Here is a 27,729-nt window from a genome sequence, read left to right as displayed (position 1 = left end):
CACTAAAGCCAGGTAGACGTGCAAGCAAAAGCGTGTCTTTCATTTAGCTCTGTAATATCTCAGACTTAAAAAAAAATAAATGAAGTATGTCTTTATTTTGCAGGAACTGTAGTGCATACAAATGCAGCTCCTTTAAGATGAGTGGAAAGGATCTGCATGCATTCGTTATAAACTACAGAGCAGAAGATGTGGGTAAGTCAGCACAAACTAGGCATGACACATTGCTGACTTGTGACATAGTGGCCATTGATCTGCTGAACAGACTTAACCTGTCCCCATCTTGAATTCTTCTTGTACTGTCAAGTCTTTGATGCTTTTGTCAGAGGCAGCCTTGCTTGTGTTTATTCACCTGCCCCTGTGGGTCACAGCTGAACTCTTGAAAAACTGTCTGACACAGTTTGTTTACTCTCTGCTACCCCCTTCAAACTTAACCCTCTTCTATGCAGTCATTTCTGAATTACGCTTACAATCCAACACATTCAGCCAGTGCTGTTCCCTTTCTTTACCTCTTTCTTTCTTTGCTGAAGTCAGCATAAATACTTTACTTCAGATACTTAAGAGTGATGAGTTTTTCAACAATTCCAATGATCCTCATTTAGCCATATCATTTGCTTTCGCCCCTGCAGAGAAACTGACAGTGCGGATGAAAAATGGTCTCGGCAGCTCAAAGTACAAACCTGCGGAATATGAAAGACTACAAGCCATCGTTGATGCCAAGCGCCTGGAGTCTGATCTAATTGGACAAAAGGTGATTTTTTTTAATTTGTAATCAATCTCATGCCCCTGTTTAAAACAGCAATTTTATTATAAAATCAATCCCTGTTAAAGTTCATTACATGGTGATTCAGCAGCAGATGAAGAAGAGTTTCTAGCAAACCATCCTCATAAATCTCAGGACAAGCAAACCCCTAACTGTAATTTGAGTTAATTATACACATGACTTTAATTGAAGGAAAAAGCAACAATTCTCTCTGTTTATTGATCTTTATTTTATCCCTCTTAAACTCCACATGATGTAAATGGATTTTATACCACTTATACCACTACCAAGCTGTCATTGCGTAACCTTATAGTTTATTTAAGCACATGAAACAGAGCACAGTAATATCACTGCACAATAGTGTTTCCAGTTTACTGAATATTCATTGGGCTGCCTGGGGTTTTTTCTATAAAACTGATTGAAGTTCATAGTCAACCCTGAGCAGAGCAAAAAGTTAATACTACGGGCAGTGAAGATAAGGCTGTTAGACCTGCGGTGTTTTAATTGGTAAACTGTGGCAGAAGTGTTTTAGTATCACTATGATCGCATGGGCTCCTTCCAGCCCTGCTCTCTGCATAACTCAGATAAGATTATGTTCACGTATGGTCGGCCTGCTGAAAGGCAAGCTTTCTGAGCGTCAACCGTAGGCGACACGAAAGAGTGTAGAAAAAATGACCATAAGTGGCCTCAAGCATGGGATCATTTTTGCTCTTCAGGAAATGACTGGAAGCATTAGGAGATACTAGAACCTTAAAATTGTACCTCTTGAGAAGATCTCTAACCCACAGCACTGTACTCAAATAGAGGGAGGTGCATTATTAAAGCTATCCTGCATTCAAATAAAATGAATCATATGTTACCATTTAAAAATTAGAAGTAAGAGAAAGTTATGCCAATATAACTATATGATGTACGTCGCTGGATAAAAGCGTCTGCTAAGTGAATTGTAGAATTATGGAATGTTTGACGTGATAACAAATGATTGAAAAAGAATAAGTGGTCGATGAATTGAATACATTTCATCTTTCAATAAATATGACGAGAAGTGGACTGGTTTCATTGTTACTTTTACATTTACAAGGGGGGTATTGATAGTTGTTTTATTTGGCACAATGAGACTAGAAACGAGTTGATGGAAGTTTCGCTCCAGGCACAGTTTTTGTAGTTCAGCTGAGTTATTAGACAATGCAAATTAAGATCACCTACCATTCATTGCCTGGAAGTGGACTGGGATGACATCAATTCTGCCTTTTTCTTTCAGAGCAGCAGTACTTTCACACTGACTGCTGATTCAAATAACTATAAAATGAGTATCACCCCAAGGGTAAATCTTTAGCGCAATATATTCAAACTTCTTTTGCTTCAACTGAAGCTGAACAGCAAATGACACGTAGATATTCAGTAAAAACATAAAAACACCCTCATGATAATTACTATATATGGATACTATATACAAATGACTGTACCCATGTATTAGTTATGTGAGTTTTAATTATCTGAGCCAGTGGCCTGTGTATGAAAACATTGATAGGAGAGGACTCTGAATGTGCCTTGTTCTTTCAGGATCAAAAAGGAAAACAAATGAGAGTAGATTAAGATTTCTACCCCACCTCCCCCGTCTTCATAATAGCATGCCTCATGCGCGCCATGCATGTTCCTACTTGATTGTTTTAATTTGCAGCTGTTTATGTTGCTGTAACGCTTTAGCCGTGGTTCCAGTTGAATTACCTAAGTTTATGAGCTGCTCAAAGACACAATAGTACGAATAGAGGGCTGAGGTAAATGCTTGTATAAAAATACCCTTAATGTGCTGAGTGGGGGAACAACTTGTTCTTATCTATTGCACACAAACATAATAGTCATCCTTGCAACATCATGATTTACTCCCCTTATAGCTCTTATGCCATTTTCAGTTTTATAATATGGTCCTGATGCATTAATGCCCTCCATATAAAGGTTTGTCCTGATGAAGTTAATTATTCGTAGGAGGTGATAAATACCACAGCTTAAATGCATCCAAAGTAAACACCCGAGTTATTGTTTTTCAGTGCTTAATCCCTCTTATTTTCACTGTACATTAAACCCTGTCTTATAGGTTCAGAAAACTCGCTGTACAGCCAAGGCGACTAAGGAGAGCTCCATATTACGGCAGCACAGACAGGTGTGGAGCAGAGAGTGCCCCAGGCTGCAAAAAGCTGAGTAAGAGCCCCCTTTTACTCCCTGTCATTATCTGCTGCAGTTTTCTGAATCTGCCATTATGCCACGCAACCGTTCCAGTTAAGCTCCATTAAGATTGAGCTCAGACAGGAACCTGAATGAAAAAATAAGGTGCGAAAGTAAGCCTCACGGGAAAAAAAAGTAACAGGGAGGAAACAAGAAGATAAGGAAGTTGATTTTCTTGCAGCCCTGACATTGAATTAAGGGTGAGAAACAGAAAGTAGTCTAGAGTTGTAGCTGTGTCGGTACTGAATGGAGAAGTACTCTTGCTCTACGCGCTGACGCAGAAGTGTGGGACTGGGGCCCCAGCGGTGTCATGCCTTGTGAAGTGAGAAGGGCAGCGTTAGCTCTGGGGTGCAGCTTGTTTGCCTGCGTAATGACTGTGTCTGAGCCACCCAAGGTTAACGATGTACACAAGTGTGAGCCTCAGTAATGAGCCCAGTCATAAAGATGTGCCACTGCTTGCAGCTCTCTTTGCATATAACCAGTTAAATTACCATGGGATTCAAAAGCCACGTTGTCAAAAAGGAATCTGATGAAGATATCGCTATGGTAACACTTCCTTTATTAACAGTAATGTCAACCCTTTCTTACCGTCATACATCTTTTGGAGCACACATCTTGTCTTCTGTGTTATTTACTATCCTCAGGAGTAAGATCTTATCTATTTTTCCTGATTTTTTGTCCTCAATCTGTTGAGCGGCGACAGGTTGTCATTACTTGTAAATTTAATGTAAGTTTGACTGATCACACATACAGTGACTCATTGAAACGCCAGTGTAAAATTTTTTTTTAGAACCAGACTTAACTGAGCATATCAAAGATTTTCCTTAATGTTGTGATGACACACTGTTGATGTTGAAGGGATTATGAGTTTAGTCTCAAGTTCCATGATCATTCCACTTTATCCATTGGGGCCCTTTTATTTCCATCAAAAGTATGAGTTAAATGTCAATAAGCATCTACACCCAGTTTAAATGAGCTTATTACTGTATCCAATTGTTTGGACTGTTTTTCAATTGCTGACTTACTCATATTTTTGAAAAAGGAAACATGGAGATCATTTGATAATGTATCACCATGGATACGGATTTTGTTTATTTAGTTAAAAAGGTCTTCTAAAGTAGCTGAGACAAGTGAAAAAGACTGTTTTAAAAGTCATTGTTATATCTATGGGAAACAAGTTTTATACCATAGACCAGACCTGTCATGTAAGAGTGAAGGAAAAACATGTTCCCATTCTGTCCACAGTGCCATCAAAACATGTTGTTGGGAGATTTCAAAAGTATGCATTGAGGACAAAACAAATACAGTTATTTAAGTGTTGTATTCAGCTACATCTAACCACAACAGTTATTTAAAGGCCCTGACACAACAAGCAGACCAAAGAACTAGTGGCGATGAAGGCCGCCTGTGGCGTCGGCGCATGACGCCTCTTGTCTTGGCCAATAAGTTGCACTTGAACACACCGCAAAGACTACAGCCGACGGCCAACCACCACGTACGTTCTGCGCATGCGTGAGAGGAAATAACTCTCCACGCCAGCAGCTTGCGGTGGTCTGTAATCGGCATTCCAAAAAGGGGAAACTGGAAAAGGACCAGGAAGAACGTGGATATATAAACCGTTGTTGTGATACAAGAAGACAATTTTCTCACCGCTGTCGCTCAACACTCATGATATAAGTACTTCTAATGGAGAATAATGTCTGATACAAAGTTGAAAATGGCACTGGCGTCGTCAGCCCTTGGTCTTTTATCAGTGGAACAAGAATAGAAGAGGCGCTTCCGTATTTCTTCCTGTGCACTGGCTCTCCTGCTTCGCTTAGCTGAACAGCCAATCAGAGAGATGCACTGCTACTTCAATGCTACGTTGTATTTTCCACATGAATAAATTCACTTGACACCTGGTGTTGCAACTGATTTTGTAGTCAAAGTTTTCCACACCTTGACCAGATGCACTGCTATAGTGATACTTGTCATATCAATGGATCAATATAACCTCATGATATAACAATGCTAACTTCTTCCAACACTGGTTGTATTTAAAATCTTCAAACGGCCTGTTTGCAAATATTTTCTGAAAATTTGAGCTGGCAAAAAGTGGAGAGGATGGAATTTTCTTGGGGGAGAAATGGGGGGGTTTGAAGACAAGCTATATTAGTATTGGAAAAACATTGTAAAGTGTATTTTGGAATATCTTGCGAATGCACATTAGCTAAGTAACTATCCTACTCTTTGATTAAGAGCCATGATGCGCCTGTCTTTACAATTAAGTCAAACAAAACATATTTATTTAGTATAATTTAAACGATGTGAGCAGAGATAAAGTGACCTAACGTTCCTTTAGCCTGTCAAATGTTGTATGATGTTGAATTTATTTAAATAAATAACTGAATGTGATTGTATTTGAAATGCATTGAACTGGTGAAACAGGGAGAAGGCTGAGGATGACATCCATGATTTTCTGGAGATGATCAGGCCGAATGATAGAACAGACACTGCAACCTTCTCACTCCAAGAATCTGGTAAACTAAACTGACAGCTTTGAATGATTATTAGTGACTGTATTTGAGTTGAGAAGTTCTGTACTAATCTCTGGCTTTTTGTTTTATTTTTTGTTTGGGTTTAGCACTTCTTCTAGAGAGAGAACGAGAAGCATTCAGGATAGCCACTGTGGAGCCTGTTCATCATCTCAAGGACGACCTGCGCTTCAGACTGGGTGAAATACAACATAAGTCCAATGTGTCTGGATCAAACTGGGAGCAAGTTATACAACAGGTATCTGAGTGATAAAGACATGTCTGAATGTCTACCGTCCCCCATAGTAACTTTAATAATCGATTACAAAACTGAATTTTTAGAAGGACAGCAGAATATTTTTTTTAACTGAAAAGAAAAAGAAACGTTTCAGCCATCAACCTTCTTTTTTTAGTTTTTTTTTTGGTATTTAATTCTGTCAGTACACTCAAAGCGCTAAACAATAAATCCTGCCAAACCAAAACAGTCTGTTGTGCACATCCAGCAGAAGTTTAAGCTGAGCTGTCCTGCATGTTCACACAATGATCCCAGCTTGCACACGGCGTGGAATTCACCGTCCAAAAATCTCTTGTTTGTTAGATATCCCCGGTACCAGAGTCACAAACTCTGCCTCTGACTGTTAGAGTCTTTATGCAAGCCTTAGAGATGAATGGTGAGATTAAGGAGTAAGCAGGGGTCTTTTAAAACAGACTTTACTCGAAGTGAGCCGTCTGCCAGCCATTTTGTCTCCTCTGTGAGGCTCACTCATGCTTGTTGCTTTCCCATGACCCCCTCTACTCCTGCTGGCACACAGCCCCTACCCACCTGATATCATGGGCACAATGGGACCCCCCCCCCCTCTCGCCCTGCCTTTCACACAGAGACACACAACATCACACAGCAATGATGCTCCTTATTGTTTTTTTTCTTCGTTTTTTTTCTTTTCAATCCCATGACTTTTGAACATTTGCACTACTCCACTGCTTAGCTTTGCTCTCTAACTCAAAACAAATCAGATCTCTTCTAGGTCGGTTTCTAATTAGACATCCAACCTTGACTGTTCTAATTAAGAACGTAAGAGTCTGGAAAACATTTGCATTAAGTTAAAAACGTATTGATAAAAGACAAATAACAATCAGACAGGCAGACTGAAATTCACCCCATGACACCTTACCACAACTGATTTAAAAGAAATAACAGCATGTTGATTCCATTTTTTTTATTAATAGTCATGTTCAAGATAAGACTGATAGAACTGCAGGATTTGTTTTTTTAAATCAGTGATAATGATAAAGATATATTTCTGCTTAATGAACCAATGCAGTTATTTGAAGCCTCTGGCATTCTTTATCTCTTGCTCCTACTTCAGGGTCCAATCATACTCCTTGTCTAGCTTTGATGTAGAAGTAGTAGTAAGTTCTCCAGTTTTTCTTTTGCAAACAAGAGCCACAGCTCGACTGACCTGCTAAGTGATGTCATGCTTCCCTGTTGCACCTGCGATCCTTATCCAAAGCGTTCATGAACTCTGAATAGATTTTTTTTAAAGACTTATTTTTGGGCTTTTGGTGCCTTTAATGGAGAGACAGGACAGTGGAAAGAGCCGGAAATCAGGGAGAGAGAGTGGGGAATGACATGCGGGAAAGGAGCCACAGGTGGGATTTGAACCTGGGCCGCCCGCTTGGAGGACCACAGCCTCCATACACGGGCCGCCCGCACCAACTACTGCGCCAACAGAGCCCCTGAATAGATTTTTTTTGTCCATATTTAGCCTGATACTCCTTTTTGTTTATAACACTGTTTTGTTGTTTACTCTATATTTTTTAAATTTTATTTACAGTCTAGGTGCCCATCTTTGTCATGCACAAATCAGATTTAAAGGCTTTATATGCAATTTTTTGATCCAGCAGATGTCGCCCTTGAGCACCAGCATGAAACCAAAACAACTCGCGCTGCATTGTTGTGTTAGCATGCTAATGCTAGCGCTCTTTATTATGCTCGTATCTTCACACTGCATGTAAATTTACCTGAAATGAGCGTGATCTAGAAACACAGTTAATCAGTGAGTACAGTATGTTATTCTTCTTTTCTCTAGTCCCTCAATTAAACAACTTTTATACGTGAAGGGAGGAGTCAGCCGGCCGTCCCGGCGATGTAAACAAACTGAAGATAGGACTCTGAAAACTCTGAAAGCATCACAGACAGTGGGACTCGGGTGTTACACCCATTGTAGACAGTCATGACTCACAGAGTTATTTTCAGAGGATGTTCTTGATTTATATTATATTTAAGTGTGAAAAATCGCATATAAAGCCTTTAAGTATATGGTATCTCTGTACATACAGTTCCTTGTCTCCCATTAAACACACTGACCTCATCAATCAATCAATCTTTATTTGTATAGCGCCAATTCATAATGAGTGTTATCTCGAGACACTTTACAAAAAAGCAAATAAAAGACCTTACTCTTTGTTATTTAATGTTACAAAAGAGCAGGTAAAAAGAGCATACTCATTGCTATATTACAAAGACCCGTTAATCCATCATGAGCGTAGCACTTAGCAACATTTAGCAAAAGTTACAGTGGCAAGAAAAAACTTGCTTTTAAGAGGCAGAAATCTTGGGCAAATCCCAACAGTTTTGTTAGAGTAAACTTTGATCTAGCTGGATTCGTAATCATTCATCATCATCATAAACTGCATAAAATATTCAGTAAATGACATCTGATAAGTACACCAGGAGTCCCAGCAATGCATCTGTTGTGCTTAACTCTGGTGTCAGTGGTGTAACAGTTAAGTTTTCTTGTGTAAACTGAAAGTACTAAACAACAATGGTCAAGTGTCCTTCGATGGCTGCGGTCTGCCGTAAAGTCTGTAGCCATGTTTGAAGAAAAATGTGATCACTATGAGTCAACAACAAGACGCTGGAATAACAAACTGAGATACTGTAGATGTGTTCAGGGACAGTACTAGACCGATAACAATGTGTTTCCTTGAAAATAGAAGTGTATGCATGTCACTCTGACTTTCTTCAATTTCTTTGATTTAACTAGCTTTTAATTGTTCTGCTTTTATACATCAGAAGGATATGTTAACATTGCCTTTGTTGTTTTTCACATACTTCATCCTGTAAAAGTAGCTTTTTCTAAAACACAGAAATAATGCAAATGACTTGATAAAACCTGTCTCCATTCCTAAGTAGCTCCTTTCCTCCCTCTGATCTGTAACATCTTGGGAAAGAAGCAGTTACTGAACACTTGCTGTGTACTGGATCTCTCTGATGATAAATGTTTCTGAATGTAAATGTCTGAGAGAACACTGGGGAGTTCAAGCAGTTATGATGCGCTGAGCAGACGTAGCATAACGAGAAGGAAGAAAGTGTTACAGCTGATAGATGTGATCTCTTGAGTCTGCTCTGTGGATCCCAGCAAACACAGATTTGTTTATGATGAAAGAAAATAAAGGAACTTATCCCTCAAATATCAGACGTGGAAGCCTAGTTGGCAAAATAAAATAAGACATATTTTTATTTTTTTATTTTATTAAAACTGTGTGTATTCTAAACTATTTTAGATGTTGTTGTTATGATGTCATCCTTTTATTACCAGATACACTTTGTGAAAAACCAGCAAGATGACATCACTGCTAAGCTTCATGCAGAGTACCTGGGCTTGGAGGAGGAGATCACTGGCCTTGAATTGGAGGTACATTTCTCACTTCTGTTTCTATATCATCCTTCTGTTTCAGCTCATTTGAATCTAAGTCTGTATTAAAGCTTACACCTGAGCTTGAGAGATTCCCACCAAAGGAATGTCTAAAATTTAGACGATCATGATACTTTTCTCTGCAGAAATATTTAACTGGTACTTCGGATAGTCTGGTGAACATAGAAGAGGTTCCAGAGGAGGTTTTGGATTCAGACTGCCCCTATCCAGAACTACAAGACTCACTGATCCAAACCTTCCAGTCTCTGACAGAAAGGTACCAGAGCAGGCTCCAGAACCTCCGAGAGCAACTGCAAACAACTCATAGGTAGGCCTTGATTGAATGAGAAAATTATGTTCAGCTGCTTATATGGCATATGTGTGATGCCACTCTCTACCATATCTTTCTATCTCTTAATAAAATAAGCCTTTTTCAAGATATTCCATTAATAACATCATTCTGTCTATTGGCAAAGCTTGGCAGATCAAGATGGTAAAAACTCAGCAGGACATAAACAGCACATAGATGCACACTCAGTTCACTGAAAGACCCAAGTGTTTCTCAGCGGGAGGTTGATTGTATCAGTGTGTCAAAGCCACTTCATTACTTGACTTTGATATCCATATGGTGGCTTTGTAGCACTGTTAGCTTCTATTAATAATCAAATCTAGCCTCGCATAATGAAGTCAAGCGATACAATGGAAGGATGACGTCATTTTCTGGTATTATTTTTGATCTGTTTCAGGTTCTTTGGCTGGTGTGCAGATGAACACCAACGCTTCCAGTTCACTTTGTCTCTATACACTCCTCCTGACGTACCAAACCACAGAACACTCTGCATGGATATGCTCCAAAGATTATTCCCTCAGAAGACTAAACAGGAGCTGGTAGGTATTTAAATATAGGTATTAAAAGCAAGGCAAGTTTATTTCTATAGTACATTTCAGCCACAAGGCAATTCAAAGTGCTTACAGAAAAGAAAGGAGAAAGTTCTTAAACGTTTTAAAAAAAACTTTAATTCATGAGCAACTGATAAAATAATAATAAAATAAATAGTTTGATTATGTTAAAGCATAAAAAGGCTCTAAGTCTGGAGATTATTAGCTTTGTTTTTTATTTTATGATTACCAGGTTTCAGGATGGATTACTCAGGTTTCAGGATGTCACATTGAACTTTGGGAATTTCTAATGTACACTTTTCCTTTTTATCTGTCATCTTTGAGACTATACACCTAATTAATATTTCTTGGGGAAATTAATTGACCCTAAAATTAACAGTTTATCAAGGGAGGTTTTGCTGAGATCAAGGCTTTCTTTTCCAGGGTTTTCTCTGCACTATTCCATTTTTCTCAAAGCCTAATTCACATAAAAAGAAAATGCATAGAGGCCCCACTTCCATTGATGGAGGGACACTTGTGCACATCTACCCACCCACATCTAAAAATGTAATCCCTACTCCCCAGTCTGCAGTGTGAGTCCCTGGCTCCCTGATAAATGTGACTCAGTAGCCTGAACTGTGCAGACAGACACACAGATAAGCATGGACAATGATTCGCTCAGCACGCTGCAGGATGTGCCATGTCACCCACTGTGGACAGCTCGCTCACGCCACCACCTCAGCATCGCCATGACAACCGCCAGCCCAGCTCTCCTCCCTTACCCGCACCCCGAGACCTGTCCTCATATCAGTTCCAGCTGGGTGCTGCATTTGGAGCTGTGATCATTCAGCCTTTGGGTGGTGAAAAGGGAGAGATGTGTTTCTCAACAGTCACTCTCACATACTTTTCACCTCATCTGAAGCAGAGTTAATGCAGTGCCTTGATGTGCTGCTAAATCCACCTTATTCATCTATAAGTCATAATTAAGATAGCACACATGCAGTGGATAATTAGTGTGCACTACAGTTGGTTGCTAAAACCTCTTTGATTAAGTGCATATGTGCTTTTTTAAAATATCTGGCCTCTACTGTAATTCATTGGTTCCCAACCTGGGGTGATGGGCCAAAGATCTCAGGGGGGCACGAGGCTCTTTCTGCTCTGAGGTTGTCCAAATTAGAATTGAACATATTGACTTAAATAATGATAAAACAATTACTGGATAGTTTATACAAAGGTCTTTTGGTAAGAACAAGTGTGTGTAGACCTATTCTGTTGGGATTTTATCAATGAAAAATATTAAAAACTGATGTTCATTTTTCTAAGACACCTTTTTTTCCCTCCAATTTGGTCCTTGGGGCTTGCCCTTCTATTGTTAGCACTTCTATTACGGATTGGTTTCTATGGAGTCAGCACTAGATCCAAGCGTTTCATATGTTGGTTTGTAACTACAGAGCATTGAAGGCTGTTCTTGTTTTAAGTCTTGATAACTCGCTCACCGGCTATTTAGATCCCTCTGCAGTCGGTCATAACAGGATGAAGCATCATTTTCTTTCCCTTTTGTCAGTCTACTTTAAATTGCAATATTAAACAGAACAGTTTTGTTTTATTGCTAGAGAGCAGATGTGACATTTTCACAGCCCAAGGGGTTTGTGCAGTGAACAACTTAAGGGCCTTGGTGATAAATCTGCAATAAATGCTAACTTCAATTTGATGCATAACCCCTTGTTTTAAAAATATATTAAGCGTGAGAAACATTTGAAGGTGTTTTACTTGTTTTACTTGAATGCTGTTTTGTGATTGTCTCTTCAGTTTCTCTCTATACTCTTGAAGAGAAAGAAAATGTAGAGCAGAAGCTGATGTTGCTGTCTAGATTTAAGGTTCAAAGTTTGGTCGATCATAACCTACAAGTACAAATCACTGCCTCAGAGAATGCACAATGGATGTGGATGTAAATATGGATATATTTATGAGTACTCTCTGACAGTCTCTTTTCATTTTCATCAGGTGGTGGTGCTCTTAACTAGCTTAGAGTTTACATCTCCCTCTGCTGGTTGAGGCTTTTATTGTCTATTATGACTTACTGCTTGATGTTCTCTCATAAGTAGGAGGCCATCAGAGCACCAGCAGGATTTCATAGTAATACCCTCATAAAGCGCCACTGCAAAGCAGAACTAATTCATATCTGGTACCTTTCCTCAATTTATCTTGGAGGGAATTTTTATTCTTCAACTTGTTTAGCTCAGACCTAGTGCAAGACAGCACACAACTGAAGGAACATGGATAAGATGAGCTAAATGTGGTGCCATAGTGCGGCTGGTGCTTCCACATGCATACTGTAATGTGTTGGCTGAAGTGGATGCATGATAATGTGCGAACACACATTGCACGACAAGTGTCAGGCAGGCGATGCTACTGAAGGAGAGGGCAGGAGAAAGTGAGGAACAAAAGGTGGATCTCACTCAACTTCTAAAGTTGTGCATTAATAAACAGGATTTGCTTGAATGGCTCTGGCACTTCTGTTCAGTTGGCAGGTCTGTCAGCTCACTCATTTTCAATAAAACCAGTCAGCCGCCTAATGCCTTCCCACCGTCAGTTAGCCGCCATTAGCCCATAGATGAATATCATTCCCTCTGTTCCAGGGAAGCAGCCAAGTGATGCAGCCTCTGTGAGTGCTGACATAATGATGAATAGCTACGGGCAGCCCTCACACAGAAAGGAACTGTTTTCCTTCAGGACATTTCACAGCCAGGAGAGACGGACCATTTTATACACCAGCAGAGCTAAATGTGACAGAGTTTTCCCCGTGGAGCTGCTGCCATTATTATAGACGGTATATCATGTAAGGGTGTTTGTGTCTGTTTGGATTGTCATCAATTTGGTACAACACTGTTTGAAATATCATGGTAATTCAATCTAATGCGCTGCTTCTTTATTTATGTTTGTTCTATGTTTTTTTATGAAAATGGAAGGCACCAATGAGTGTAGACATTGAGCTGTAAGATCTAATTGGAAAACAATGTCTTCTCCATGCTTGTTTCCAGATGGAGCATGAACGTGTGTTGGACTGGCAGCGCTTCACCCAGGCACAGCTGAAGGTAGTGACCCAGCAATGGCGGCGGGACCATGAAGAGCTGCTGGCCAGAGCCCTGGTCACCCTGCAGGAGGCGAGACATGCCCACCAGGAGGAGCTGGAGCTCCACAGAGACCGGCAGAGCCAGCAGGACATCTGCTTGCATCTTAGAAAGAAGGTTAGTGTCAGGTGTGCCATCACAGCCAAGAGCTATCACCTTCCAGGAACATGTCCATCTTTTAGAGAAGGCACTTTTTTTTTATGTTATCGATTATTCTGCAGTTGTCTGCCTCCAATCTATGTTTTAATCGCTGCAGGTAGTGGATCTATAACTTTAATATAATACTTGTTCATAGTTCTGCAGCTTTCCAAATACGAGCCCTCTGTGGTTTTGTTTCTACCATTCTGATATAAAAGGTAGTCTCACTTCTACTGGTGGAGTGGAAAAAATTGGGCAGGTTTCACTGATATGTTTAGCAGGACAAGCTTTTCCAACAATCATATTTGAGGAGCCAGACAGACAGAAGCAGTGTCTGGCTGCCTTCTTGTTACAGTATTTTTGCTGACGAGGCTGCCTTTTCCGCCAGGCTGCCTGACAGCATCTCTCGCTTTAGCTGCCACTTGGGAGGGGCTGTGAATGCAAACAAGCTAATAACGATGGTCTTGCAAACATGATGATGCTGTCTCGGAGGGGTGCTAGTTCACATTCACACAACAAACAAGTTACTCATGTGAACACGTCCATGTCTTGTTGATGCAGTGCTGTACAAATTGAATTAGCTTTGCCTGCTAGTTTTTATTTTATTTAACAAATGAGGCTTGTGTCCTATGACTGATAAGATAACAAGACACTTTAATATACAAGTAGTGATGGTGTGGGTTTGGTACGGGACAGAAAATATCATGAGACATGTAATAATATTCTGAAGGACCGTGTTATGCTTTAGCTTTTGATAATTTATAAATCAAGCAGGTATGTTAGGACTATGGGAGCACAACAAAATATGATTACCACTCTCTTAGTCATGTGGTGTTGAGTTTTCACATCTGTGTCACACTTAAATCTTCAAATGTCACCATAAAAAAATGTCTGCAAAGATGGGTGGCACAGATGAAATTAATTGTCTTTAAGAAGCTGTCTAAATCACCAAATCTGGCCTGTGAGACAATTTCATAGCCCGATTACATTTTTCCTCCTCGTCCTTTATTGCTGTGTTCTAATTTAATTTTCTAGCTAAGCTACAAAAATTGTGGCTTACAATAAAAACTGGTTCTTTATTTCACAAGCGGCAGCTAACTGTGTAAGTTGTAAACACTTAAGGTGCGCCGTACAGTGCTGTGATTTACCGCCATATGCCTGGTGCTAGACACCGAACTCTATCTCTCTCTAAACCTAAAACAAAGTCAGGGCTTGAGGACAGTTTCAAAGGAGGTTGATCATTTTCTTTTTATGATATTATAAGTAGCGATCATATTACTGTGTTTAATACGATTGCTACTTATTTCATCTTAAAGAGGGTTGAATCTTGATAACTCGAGTTGCATAACTAAACTGACAAAGCAGAGGAAACAGCAGGTTGCTTGGATTTAAAGTGTATACAGTTTTCTTGAGTTTACAAATGGTCTAACCAGGAAAGAGCATCTCTCCCAATGACCCTTGCATATAATACTAAATGTTTTATTCCCAGCTGTCATAACCATAACTATGTAAAAATAGAAACTTGACTACTTACCATGGTGAAGCTCTACTTCTGTCTGCATGTCTGCTTATAAACCAGTAAATAATAAGCTCCTAAGCAGTCCAACAATCTGCAGCTTGCAGATTTGTTCACTTTTACTAACATAATTCATCGTGTTGGAAAGGACCTCCATTGTAGTCTTTCTCTCTAACTTGCTTTTAGTAGCCAATCACTGCATTAACTTGGACTCTTTTCACTGTGCTCTTTCTTGCTACTTCAGTAGTGCTACTTCTTGGGTAAGTGAAGAAGCAAATTCAAGGGCAACATTCACTCCACTCTGAGTATTGTTACTTTAGAGCGAGCTGCAATAACTGTGGCGTAATATGGTTGTAGAAGGAAGAAAGGCTCAACCGTTTTTAAAATGATGGAATGTGTTATTCAGTCAGCAGTATGTTTCTGCAATCTCCTTTTTATTGTGTTTTTTAAAAACAACAGGGGCCTTTGATTTTTCAATATCATAGAGCCTGCAGTTGGACATAAACTACACGCCTCTGACTACTGCAAACACATTCCTTTGAGTTTCGTTTTCATGGCTCTCTGAGGCAATAAACAAAATAAAATCACATGCACGGTTTTTGTTTATTCAGTGAATGTGCACATATTGGAGTTTGTGTGGAGGCTCAGACGGACTCCTGTGTGTGCATCCACTGCCTTTATCATCCCTGCACAGAGACACAGCGGCGAGGCAAGATGGATCCCCCCCCCCCCCCACCCCACCCCTGAGCATCTGCCTGTTTACCTTTTTTTTCTGCAGCTGCTTCCTCTGACCAAAACAACTGTCCTGACTTTACTGTGCTCCATTCAGCCCTTGTGAGATCACATGAATTCCTATGCTCCAGTTTTTCTCCAAATTTTTCCTTTGTATATAATTCAATATGGCTTACAGACAGATGCAATGTATGAAAACATATGATAATTAATTGAGGACTCTTGGTCAACATCTATAATCATTTACATTACCTCTACCGTTTTTCCACATCATGTGAGTACTTGTATAACGGGGGGAACTTCTGCAGTTGCCTGAAGGGTTATGTGACAGGCTCAACTTAGTAACACATCCCAACAAATTCAACAAAAAAATGTAAAGCATGATTTGACAAACAGATAACAACACATCTGTTAAGTAAGAAAATAAACAGCCATAGAGTGATACAAATTGGTGTGATCTTTGTGTGAACCTCCCCACCTGAGACAGTTGTAACACATTAACATTACCTTTGGTTTGTGGGTTTGTGAAAATAGTGAGAGGGCAAACAGGTTCAAGGTTTGCCTTAAGTAATGAGTAATCAGAATAGCTAATAGTATGTAAGAAAAAGTCTATAATTAAATAAAAGGAAAAGACAAACACTAGATATCTTCAGTTAGAAGCGAGAGACAAATGTTTACATGGTTAGCTGAAGTTAGAATAGTTAACCTGTTACGCATAACTTTACTAGAGGTGCTAAAAGTTTTGTAACAATTAAAATTGGAAGCAGAGTATTGGATGAATAGTAAAAAACAGTTAGCTTACAGTAATTGATTGATTTATTTAATCAATTGAACTCTGGTTGATTTATTGATTGACTAAAGACTTGAAACAGTTAACCAAAGGAAAAGGATAAGCAGTTGAGTAGAAAGCTTAAAGTCATGGGTTTAAAGTTTAGTTAGCTCAGAGTCAAGGCTGAACCGTTCAAAAGGTTATCTCAAAGTGAAGGCTTAACAGTTTAAATGTTAAGAAAATTGCCAACTGATGGAAAAACAATTGAAATAGTTAGCTTAAAGTAATGGCCAACAAGTTGTAATAGTTAGCTAAAAATAATGAATGAATAAATAAATAGACCTAGTGGAAATAGCTATGTTTAAGTAATGGATGAAAACTCTCATCTAGTTAAATGATATCCTGTTCTTCTTTTCTTTGAGTGGTGCCAGTGAAACTGTTACTGGAACTCATATATAAAAGATCTGGAACAGCAAAGTTCAGTAATGCTTTACCACGATGATGACTTCTTAATGCCACGTAATAAAGTGTCTGCACATAATGTGTTAAAATGACAAGTTGTCTATTGAAATTAAGATCAGCCTAAAGATCTCACATATTGCAGAGCCTCGACCAATTTCTTCAATCCATAACTAAATTTAAGCTCCTCCACTTTTAGGTGCTTTACCACCGCTGTTTTGGAACTTGTTTGCTCATCGTATCTGACTTTACTGTTTAATATTTGAGATGTGATTTTACAAATATCCACCTTCCGCATCAATCTTCTCTTGGCATCCCTTGGTTCATATGAGGTCAGTGCAGATCTGGTTCTGACCTCATTATAAAGGAGGAGCAAAACTATCTTCTGTGCAGGGTGTAGTGGTAAGAAATCCAGGGTAATTGATTCCCGAGTCAGCTGTTACCCTCCTGTTTTGGAAAGGGCATAGCTGTCACACAGACCCAGCTTCTTCTTGAGAAGGCCATGCAAAGCTGACTGGCTGGATTCATGTGTCTGGACACAGATGACATTACTGATTAAATAGGAGTTGTTAATTTTAAGGAGCTCCAGATGTAACTTACAGCAGCAGATATAAAAAACGGTTAAATGAAATGGATTATTAAGACAACTACATACCATTTCATGCATGAGATGAGGCTTATTTCATTCCAATTTATCTCTGAAAGACAGACTCTTCTTTTGAAATCATCAGTTGTTTGTTCTGCTGCGCTCTGGCTGCTCTAATTAGCTGGCATTGTTCTTTGCTGCTCTTGTTCATTCCAGCCTTTTATTCTGTCCTTGCTTTCGTTTTGCCTCCCACTTATATCTCCCTCCCGGGCATCTTTGATGAGCGATTGTGTTTCCCACATGAGTAAATAAAGCCTGAAGGGTAGACAGATTGTTTCAACATGTGCAGGTGGCAAAGGGTTTGAACAGGCCAGCAGGACAAGCGACACAACAATCGAAAGAAGAAAGATATTCATAAGACAGAAGGTTTTCTAATATTGAAACAGCTAATCCTCAATTTCCTGATCTCCAGAGATTTTGCAATACAAACAGCTCTTTCACAGATTTCCTTATGCCAAAGAAGGTGCCCTTCCCTGCAGTAACCAATATTCTCTTGATACTGTGTCAGCTGATCTCCTGTCATCTGAGCGACTAAAACATGCAGCTCTTCATCCCCCCGGTTGATTAATGAAATTAGTTCTATTGTTTGGACAGTGAGTGGGCCACATGGTGTTTAAGCAGACAAATCTCTGAGGAGTTAATTGCTCATATTTGTATGATATTCAACTTGGTGTACCCATTTTAAACTTGGAAATTCTTATAGTGCTGGCTGCTAAAATAAAGCACTCGCTCAGTAGCCATTGACTGCATATATATATATATATATATATATATATATAGGGATCATGCATGTCCATCTCCTCATGTTGTACAAAAGTGAAGCCAAAATCTTGCACTGACGTTATTTGGAGTAAGCACATGTGCAAAAGGAATCTGGCTGATGGAGTCTGCTTATCTGGTAAAGAACGCTGCAGAAGCCTCATTTGACCACAGAGCTGTCAATCAGGATTCTACATTCTCTCTTTATAGCGTTCAATAACTAATAAAAAATATAATTATAGAAAAAATGAACATTTGCGCACGCATCAGCATGATAAGAACTAACTATGATGACAGAAATTATTTGAAGTGTATTAATTTTAGAGTGTGCCTCATGTCCCATGTGTTAACATGGAGGAGGTGGGGCTTATGATCTATACCAGTGAGCATCAACTGGCGGATCGCGGGCCACATCCGGCCCCTCCAAAGCCTCCCATCCGGCCCCCAGAATATAAATGATCTCAGGTGATTAAACAATAAATGTAAAAATAATAGACAAAGCTGAAATACTTGCATTAGGTTAATAGGAGACTTTACAGTTCCCCTCTGACACCAACTTCTTCACAACAGGCTTGAAAGCTGTCAAGGTTATGTGAAAGCATATTTTAAAGTCGGCCCCCGACAGAGTCTTTGTCAGGAAAAATCAGGCCCTTGTACAATTGTAGTTGATGACCCATGATCTATACTGTCGTCAGTCAGCAGGGGAGCTCCAAATGTGTTGTCTTCACTTTCTGAGAGCAAAAGTGTCATCCATCTTCCCATACAGTGAATGAAAGTTACTATTTTCACATCAATGGACAAAAGTTAATTCCCCCTTTAAGATGAAGTAAATCTCATGTGTCATGTACATGTATGTCACTGAGTCTTTTGGTATCACATAAGGATGCTTGGTGCTGTTCTTTCCTAAAGTTTGTCGCTTTAAGTTAGAGTTATTCTGTCAACTATTTTATATCTCAGCTTTCCCATAGAATAATCTTTATTGGAATGTTGTGATGGCTGCTGACACACCCCATGACAGAAGACATCATGGTAAATGTACAGTTGTATTAACAAAGGCTTTCAGCTGGCTGTAGTGTGCAGACAAAAAGGCCATCATCCTTTTGTTATTCTGACATCTCTGCAGTCATTTCCGTGCTGCCTTGAAAAGGATGGCATCCCATTTCTCTTTGACTTCACAGAAAAAGAGATTCCATTGACAAATTACTGTAGACTGTATATGATGAGCGTTTTATTCTCTTTGTGCTTCCTGAAACGCCTTTTCATCTCTGCCTAAAAGAGACAAACACATTGAGCCTCTGTGGCTCTTACAGTGGATCAAAGCTGCGCTAAGATACATCTCAGATTGCTCTGTGACCTATGGTGAACACTGCAATCAAACTTAAGAATCTTTGCTTTATGAAAATAAAAAGCAGTGTTATCTGTCACATGTTAGTTTGTGCGTCTCAGTAAAATATGCTTTACAGACCCACCCACAAGGTTGTTTACACATCTCATCTCTCCAGAGCATCGAGCGTGCAGGTGTCTTATCTGGGCCAGGCCCGACCTTGATGGATGGTGCAATTATGTGAGCTTGTTTTCTTTAAATTTTCAAAAACAAAGCCTATTTAATTTTATTTACAGAGACAGATATGGGCCGGAGAGATGGAACATGACATACAACAAAGACTTGGAACAGATTTAAAACCTGAGAATTGACAGTACATGGCTGGGCTCTAGGTTAGAGCAAGTGCACCAGTACACCCTGAAATATAGATAAGTTGATATGTATTGAAAGCATTACTATGCACAGAACAGAACAAATATCTCAAATATTTTAAAGATGATGTACTTTTTACACAATGTCCAAATGTATGTTGCAAGAAAATCTTCCCTTAATGCCCTGAAAAGCTTTGAAGTAGGTATTTTTATAATTTATGTTGAAGTGTGAATTTCCTTTCGGTGTTTGGTATAGGTCTGACTATGCTCTTGGCCCGCAATAGAGGTCAATGGAATCATTAACTGTGACATTTCACAATATCAGGACTATGTGACATGAGGCAATATTGGAACTAAATATCTATACCAAAGGGTGAGCACACTCAAAAACAAGACAAATAGACAGTCCAACAATATTACGTGAAGCCTGCAGCAGCATAAACATTTACATTATGTTCTGATCATCATTACGCAGTCGGTACACGCTGTCACTATTTTTCTCTTCTGGTTACTAAATTCTATTTTGAATGAACAGAATAGAGCTTCACATGTGATCCCTGTTGCATGTCTGGCTTCAACACTGCCAATTGACCTGCATTAGAGGCTCCATTGTTTAAAAGCCTCTGTTAATGCACAGCAGCTGCTCATTCTCAGGCAGACATGAAATATGATTGACTTGTTGATACCGCTGGTGTTAATGTGTGTGAGACCATGTTAATTTGCGGTTCATTCCATCAGGGATCCCTAAAGGGTTCTCGGATAGATCTGTGAATCTGTCCGCCCGGTCAGAATGCAACACATGCTGCAGGGAAGCTGCTGCATAACAAGCCTGTCACTCAAACACCAAGCAAGTGTGTGTGTGTGTGTTTCTGTAAGTGTGTGTATGCAATTTTAAAATGGAAATATTGGTCAATTTTATTCAACATTATTTTTAGACAGTGTAGAGGCATTTAAACACTTAGTTGTTTTTTTTCTCACAGGAGCACTTCAAATTCATTAACATATTAATGGATAATGAAAAAGCAATTCAAAGACTTCAGTCGTTTTTCCTTTCTCACAAAAAGCTCAAGTTAAAGCTAAAGCTAATTCTCAGATCCTTTAATCTTTAAAGTAAGATGGAAATTTAGGGGAAAATGTGTCCGGTTTTTCAGACATTTCTGTCTAATTCCTGACCTGAATTTCTTTATAAGGTTACACTTCTCTCACTAGAGCAAGTTGTATTTGCAGTAGGACTTTTAACAGAATGGGTTTCCTCATGATTCAGTGCTCTGAGGGGTCCTGAGGTGATCTTACACAGAGTGTGAAAGACACTTTAGACACCTCTTCTGAAGTTCTTACCACACTTTGGCACCCTTTGCACTGGGGCTCAGCTGGCTGTGGCTCTTTCTGTTGATGGACAATAACCTGCTCTTTGTTTCTTCCTTGTTGTGCATTTGCATGTGTGTTTGCAGCTGCAGCAGTGGCGGGCCCAGCAGGAGGAGGTGTCGAAGCTGGAGGCGGCCATAGCTGCTAGACAAAAAGAGGAGGAAGAGGCGAGGTTAAAGAGAGAGCAGGAGAGGGAGACCGCCATCAGATCACAGCAGAAAGAAAAAGTAAACATCCTCATCACACTCATCACAATGAAAGTGTCACTCATGTATCTGAATGTGTGCAAGCTCTTTAAGTACTTATAATTTACGTATAATTTAATTCCAAGATTAACAAGCAAACTTTTCTATAAACATGTCATGAGCAAACCAACTTAAATTAGATATTATTTTACAATAGATCTTCATATGTATGTATATTACAGTTAATATTCAGTCCAGAAGACAACATCCAAATGATGTTTGTAAGTTATTATCTTAAGAAGAAGAAGATTTACTTTATTAATCCTGCAAGAGAAAATTAAGTTTTACACCGTTTTTGAGACATGCTACACACATGTAGGCTGAAATACTCACACATGCACAAACAGGATCCTATGGATATGCACTAATGGAGAGATATCAGAGTGAGGGGGCTGCCCACAGCGAGCGCTTCTCAGCTGGTGGGGGTTCGGTGCCTTGCTCAAGGCAGTGCTCAGAAAAGTGAACTGGCACCTCTTCAGCTACCAGACCAATTTCCAGACTTGGTCCAGAACGGGACTTGAACCAGGCAGTGACCACACCCAAATTCCTACAGACTGAGCTACTGCGGCCCCCAGAGTTAAAGTTGATTCTTTTTGGAAAAAAAGAAAGATAAGAGAGTATATATTCATCTTCATCATGTGGTTAGAACCGCTTTAGCTGCAAAGGGCTGGCTCAAACCATTCAAATTAACTTGGCCAATCAAAAACATTTAAACACCCTTAGCAGGAATGATCTGCTGTATTTGTTAATGGACAAAAATAAAGGATAGGTTACATTTTGACGGATGTTTTTCAATGTGCCAGAGAATTGTCTCATAAAGAAGGAAATGAGAGTCATATTGACTCAGCTTGATCCCAGGCACTGATAGAACCAGGATTACACAAGAAATAGAATAGTCCTCCAAAGCACCAAATTTTATGTGGCATATCCGCTTATTCTAAAAACATTCACATGTTTACAAAGTGATATATGAATGAATTGACACAGATTATAATATAGCAGAATGCATATAATAGAAAACCAACAGGCAATGATTTTGGCTTATTTAATAGAAACACTGAAACACTATTTAGCTGCCCTAATCGATGTATACTTTTAAATAATTTAGTTTAGTTATTGTCCTCACAGGTACAACAACACCAGAATGTGTGTGTGTATGTGTGTGTTTGACCGTTTCATTAACTCTCTCCTCAGGGGTCTGCTAGGAGAGCATGGGCAACCTGAGACACTCTCTGATTAATGAGAGCATTTAGGCTACAATGGATTCCATATAATTTAGCACAATAGTCTGACAGACATTGAAATATCGTCTCATTCTTTCTGTTTACACGTATCTGATTCCTGCTCCGTAGCCATCAATAAGACATGAGGATCTTAAGAGGTTTGCGGGAGTCCAATTAGAGGGAGTGTGACTCTTCCTGTGGCTGCTGTTAACTTTTTCTTGTCATTCTTTGTAAATCGATGTTTCTCCCCCACAGGTCAGACAGTTTTATTTAAAGCAGCAAAGGAGGCGGGAGCTGCTGGAGCAGAGGGACCAGGAGAGACTCGCTAATCTGAGGAGAATCATGGTAGAACAGGCACGGCGCGATAGAGAGAGGTGAGGAGACCTTGAGTTTTCAGAAGATGGTAAAAGAGTTGCCAAAAGTGAATCATGAACACTTACAGTGAAGTGCATTAGTGTCTATTACCAGGAATGATATGATGGGTACTAACCTATATACAGTTGCAGGAAAAAGTATGTGAACCCTTTGGAATTTTCTAGTTTTCTGATTAAATTGGTCATAAAATGTGTTCTGATCTTCATCTAAGTCTCAACAATAGACAAACACAGTCTGCTTAAACTAATACCACACAATTGTTTACATGTTGAACACAACATGTAAACAGTCACAGTGCAGGGTGGAAAAAGTATGTGAACCCTTGGATTTAATAACTGGTTGACCCTCCTTTGGCAGCAATAACCTCAACCAAATGTTTCCTGTAGTTGCAGATCAGACCTGCACAACGGTCAGGAGGAATTTTGGACCATTCCTCTTTACAAAACTTTTTCAGTTCAGCAATATTCCTGGGATGTCTGGTGTGAATCGCTCTCTTGAGGTCATGCCACAGCATCTCTTATCGGGTTGAGGTCAGGACTCTGACTGGGCCACTCCAGAAGGCGTATTTTCTTCTGTTGAAGCCGTTCTGTTGTTGATTTACTTCTGTGCTTTGGGTCGTTGTCCTGTTGCATCACCCATCTTCTGTTGAACTTCAGTTGGTGGACAGATGGCCTTCAGTTTTCCGGCAAAATGTCTTGATAAACTTGGGAATTCATTTTTCCGTCGATGATAGCAATCTGTCCAGGCCCTGATGCAGCAAAGCAGCCCCAAACCATGATGCCCCCTCCACGATATGTCACAGTTGGGATGAGGTTTTGATGTTGGTGTGCTGTGCCTTTCTTTCTCCACACATAGTGTTTGTGTGTTCCTGCCAAACAACTCACCTTTGGTTTCATCTGTCCACAGGATGTTTTGCCAGTAGTGCTGTGTAACATCCAGGTGCTCTTCTGCAAACATCAAGCGTGCAGCAATGTTTTTCTTGGACAGCAGTGGCTTTCTCCGTGGTGTCCTCCCATGAACTCCATTCTTGTTTAGTGTTTTACGTATCGTAGATTCGTCAACAGAGATGTTAGCATGTGCCAGAGATTTGTGTAAGTCTTTAGCTGACACTCTAGGATTCTTCTTCATCTCACTGAGCATTCTGCGCTGTGCTCTTGCAGTCATCTTTACAGGACGGCCACTTCTAAGGGAGAGTAGCAACAGTGCTGAACTTTCTCCATTTATAGACAATTTGTCTTACCATGGACTGATGAACATCAAGGCTTTTAGAGAGTCTTTTGTAACCCTTTCCAGCTTTATGTAAGTCAACAATTCTTAATCGTAGGTCTTCTGAGAGCTCTTTTGTGCGAGGCATGGTTCACATCAGGCAATGCTTCTTGAGAGTAGAAAACTGAAGTGTGTTTTTTATAGGGCAGGGCAGCTTTAACCAACACCTCCAATCTCGTCTCATTGATTGGACTCCAGGTTGGCTGAGTCCTGACTCCAATTAGCTCTTGGAGAAGTAATTTGCCTAGGGGTTCACATACTTTTTCCACCCTGCACTGTGACTGTTTACATGTTGTGTTCAACAAAAACATGAAAACATATAATTGTTTGTGTGGTATTAGTTTAAGCAGACTGTGTTTGTCTATTGTTGAGACTTAGATGAAGATCAGAACACATGTTATGACCAATTTAATCAGAAAACTAGAAAATTCCAAAGGGTTCACATACTTTTTCCTGCAACTGTACTTACAATCGCAAATATATTACATGCACATTCTTGTTTTTATTGATATAGAATGAGCTTTCTGCACTCTTTACTGTGATGTAACTAATTGAATATGTTACAGATGCACTGGTGTAAACCAATTGTACATCTCCAAATCGGTTTAGATGTTATATGGAGTACCACTCGACCTGTGAAAGTAGTTATATAATATCATCTTTGGATTTGAGAGAGGCGGCAGTCTGAAAAATAAACACTGGTGATATCATGAGGTTATCTTGGGCTTGAAAATCTGAAAGACATGGACATTTACCAGACAGGGAGGATCTTTAAAATATCTATTTGTTGCAAAAGTATCAAATTTAGTGATTTTAGAGGTTGACCCACAATATGGACTAAAAAATCAAGATATTGTTTTTCTTTCATTGTGAAGTACTCCACCTTATTGAAGTGAAATAGACTAAAAGATTGTGAAAAAATCCACTTTCATCAACGACACAGACTGATGGTATAAATCGCTGCTTGTGAGGCTTGATTTCACCTTGAAGTTCTGTCATGAGGAGCAATTTGCAACTTTACAAATTCATTTTGTGCAGCAAAACAATGATCAGACTCTGGGAAAATCACCGGATTTTGAGACATCCTTATGGTTTTTTAATGATCCATGAGACCTTAGAATTTTTACATTTATTAGAAATGTGTCACAATCATGGGCATGGACACTTGGGTTTGAAAATCCTTTATTACTCTGTCAAGTAAGGTGATTGAGTGGAGTCCGGAATAAGATGGTGTTAGATGCCTTATAGCGATTTAGGAGGGAATTAAGAGGGGAAGTGGATGTAAAGGCGTTTAATGACTCCACACTCCCTTAAATTCATGCACTTTTAGCATATTAACAGCAGCTGAAAGTCTTCTTCTTTGCTGACCTCCATTGGTTTAATTCCTCACTATATTGCAGTGATGCCGAAGTAGTCAAATAAGTGTGTACATACATAACAGCTGGGTATTGTTAAACATGCCATAAAACTTTATCTTTGAAATGTTTGCCAGGAGAGAGCGTTGAATCTCTTCTAAATTACTCCTGAGAAGAAAAAAAAATGGATTGTGCATTTTTTTTTTTTAAATTTAGATTTATTTTTGGGCTTTTTGTGCCTTAAATGGAGAGATAGGAGAGTGGATAGAGCTGGAAATCAGGAAGAGAGAGAGTGGGGAATGACATGCAGGAAAGGAGCCACAGGCTGGATTCGAACCTGGGCCGCCCGCTTGGAAGACTATAGCCTCCATACATGGGGCGCACGCACTAACCACTGCGCAACCAGCGCCCCGGATTGTGCATTTTTAAACACATCCTTTTCGTTTAGATTAGTTTAGCATTGCTCTGCAGACACTCACAGGGACAGGCATTAATACCAGCAGATAGTGGTGTTGACACATGGAGGGGTGAGGAAGATATAAAAACAGGTGATGGTGAAGGCATTGCACTCCGACGGCTTCCATAAAACCCTCCAAAGCCTGGAGGCCAGCTGTGTCTGGAGCGATAGGTGATGCTGGTGCTGGCAGTGGCAGAGGAGGAGAGAGTGCAGTGTTTAGCACTGACGTCCACAACCCCCTCTGTGTGTGTGTGTCTAGGGTGCAGTTTCGGGCAGACATGTTGCAGAGGCAAAAGGAGGAGAGAGAGGAGCGGGAGATGGAGCGACAGAGAGAAGAAGAAGAAAGACAGCACCGTCTTGAAGTTCTCAGAAACCAGGTGGATCATTATCTGTTCTGAAGTTTTCTGTTGAGATAACCAATCAGGAAAGACTTGGACTCATCTTTATCTTATTCGAGGCATCACTGCCACCTTATGGTAGAAAATAAGAAGTGTTTTTGTTATCGTTGAATAAATGTTTCTCACCTATTTATCTTAGGTTGGGGTGGTGGCAGAGGCAGACCCAGAGAGGATGATGGCGGATACTGAGGCTTGGAGGAGTCACCACTTGAATATAAAGGAGTTTGAGCTCCAAAGACCTCTCTACAGTATCAACACGTACACAGACACACAGGTGAGGCATGATAACATCCACCCTCCTTTAACCTTTAGCTTTGTATGATTACAAAAGCTCTACAGCTGAGTGGTTATTTACCCCGCACTCCTTATCTGTGCTCGACAAAAAAATGAGCCTGAACGCCCTCTTTCCCTATGTTTGTTGACGATATACTGCCATTACCGGAATGTTTAGTTTGAGACTGACCAGTGACCCGCGCAGTGAAGGAAAATTATGCAATCTTGTCAACCAGAAAAAAAAATGTCTGTCCTCATCCAGAGAACATTGTGGACAGCCTCGATCTCAAGGCCAACCAGTCAATCAGTGCAATTCAGAGTCTATGTGTGTGTGTGCTTTTATCATTACTGCAGAGCAAGGTCAGAGCTTAGTAATGTGTAACACAGACAATGACTAATGTCAAAATGTGCTTATCTTTTTTACAATACCAAATCCTGAGTGATTATTTTTCAAGTACTTAATGTGGAGCAAACTGTGAAAACCAACAATATAAACATCGTGGGCGTGATCTTGTATGAAACAGCTGGAGATTAAATGCTCACTGGTTTTTTTTTTTTACCTTTGTGTTACAGATTGTGTCTGATCCACGAGTACGAGTTGAGCAGGCTCTGCGGGAGGCCGGTCTGCACCACAGCCAGTATGCCAAAGAGCTTCTGTCTGTTATCAAGCCCCCTAAACCGCCTAGACCAGATACAAAATCCATAATTAAATTCTGATTGGGGGCATGTGTGGGCTCACATTTATTAATCCCTTACTTTTGTTCTTTTGGAGTTGAATTAAATGTATGTAATGCCTCATATTTGAAGATGCAAAGAATCAAGCTGTTTGGTACAATATGCTCTCTGACACAGTT

The 27,729-nt window shown here is 39.8% G+C and overlaps 1 protein-coding gene across 1 annotated transcript; it reads left to right on the top strand.

The window, feature by feature from the left end:
* The first annotated feature begins 107 nt into the window (after positions 1-107).
* LOC132987343 (coiled-coil domain-containing protein 148-like) lies at positions 108-27,598 on the top strand. The gene is made up of 14 exons (XM_061054352.1): positions 108-192; positions 627-748; positions 2,856-2,959; positions 5,411-5,502; positions 5,607-5,755; positions 9,099-9,194; positions 9,341-9,522; positions 9,941-10,082; positions 13,115-13,321; positions 21,370-21,510; positions 23,007-23,125; positions 26,464-26,581; positions 26,742-26,876; positions 27,449-27,598. The coding sequence occupies exons 1-14, from the start codon at positions 138-140 to the stop codon at positions 27,590-27,592; spliced, it is 1,806 nt and encodes a 601-aa protein (XP_060910335.1). The 5' UTR covers positions 108-137; the 3' UTR covers positions 27,593-27,598.
* Positions 27,599-27,729: the final 131 nt, after the last annotated feature.

Source organism: Labrus mixtus, chromosome 13, assembly GCF_963584025.1.
Source record: "Labrus mixtus chromosome 13, fLabMix1.1, whole genome shotgun sequence".
NCBI classification, from domain to species: Eukaryota; Metazoa; Chordata; class Actinopteri; order Labriformes; family Labridae; genus Labrus; species Labrus mixtus.
This window is presented reverse-complemented; position numbering and strand designations above follow the sequence as displayed.

Coding starts and splice junctions, on each gene's coding strand:
- LOC132987343 (XM_061054352.1), top strand. CDS start 138: ATGAGTGGAAAGGATCTGCATGCATTCGTTATAAACTACAGAGCAGAA. Junction 5,503..5,606: donor CTTCTCACTCCAAGAATCTG/GTAAACTAAACT, acceptor GTTTGGGTTTAG/CACTTCTTCTAGAGAGAGAA. Junction 13,322..21,369: donor GCTTGCATCTTAGAAAGAAG/GTTAGTGTCAGG, acceptor GTGTGTTTGCAG/CTGCAGCAGTGGCGGGCCCA.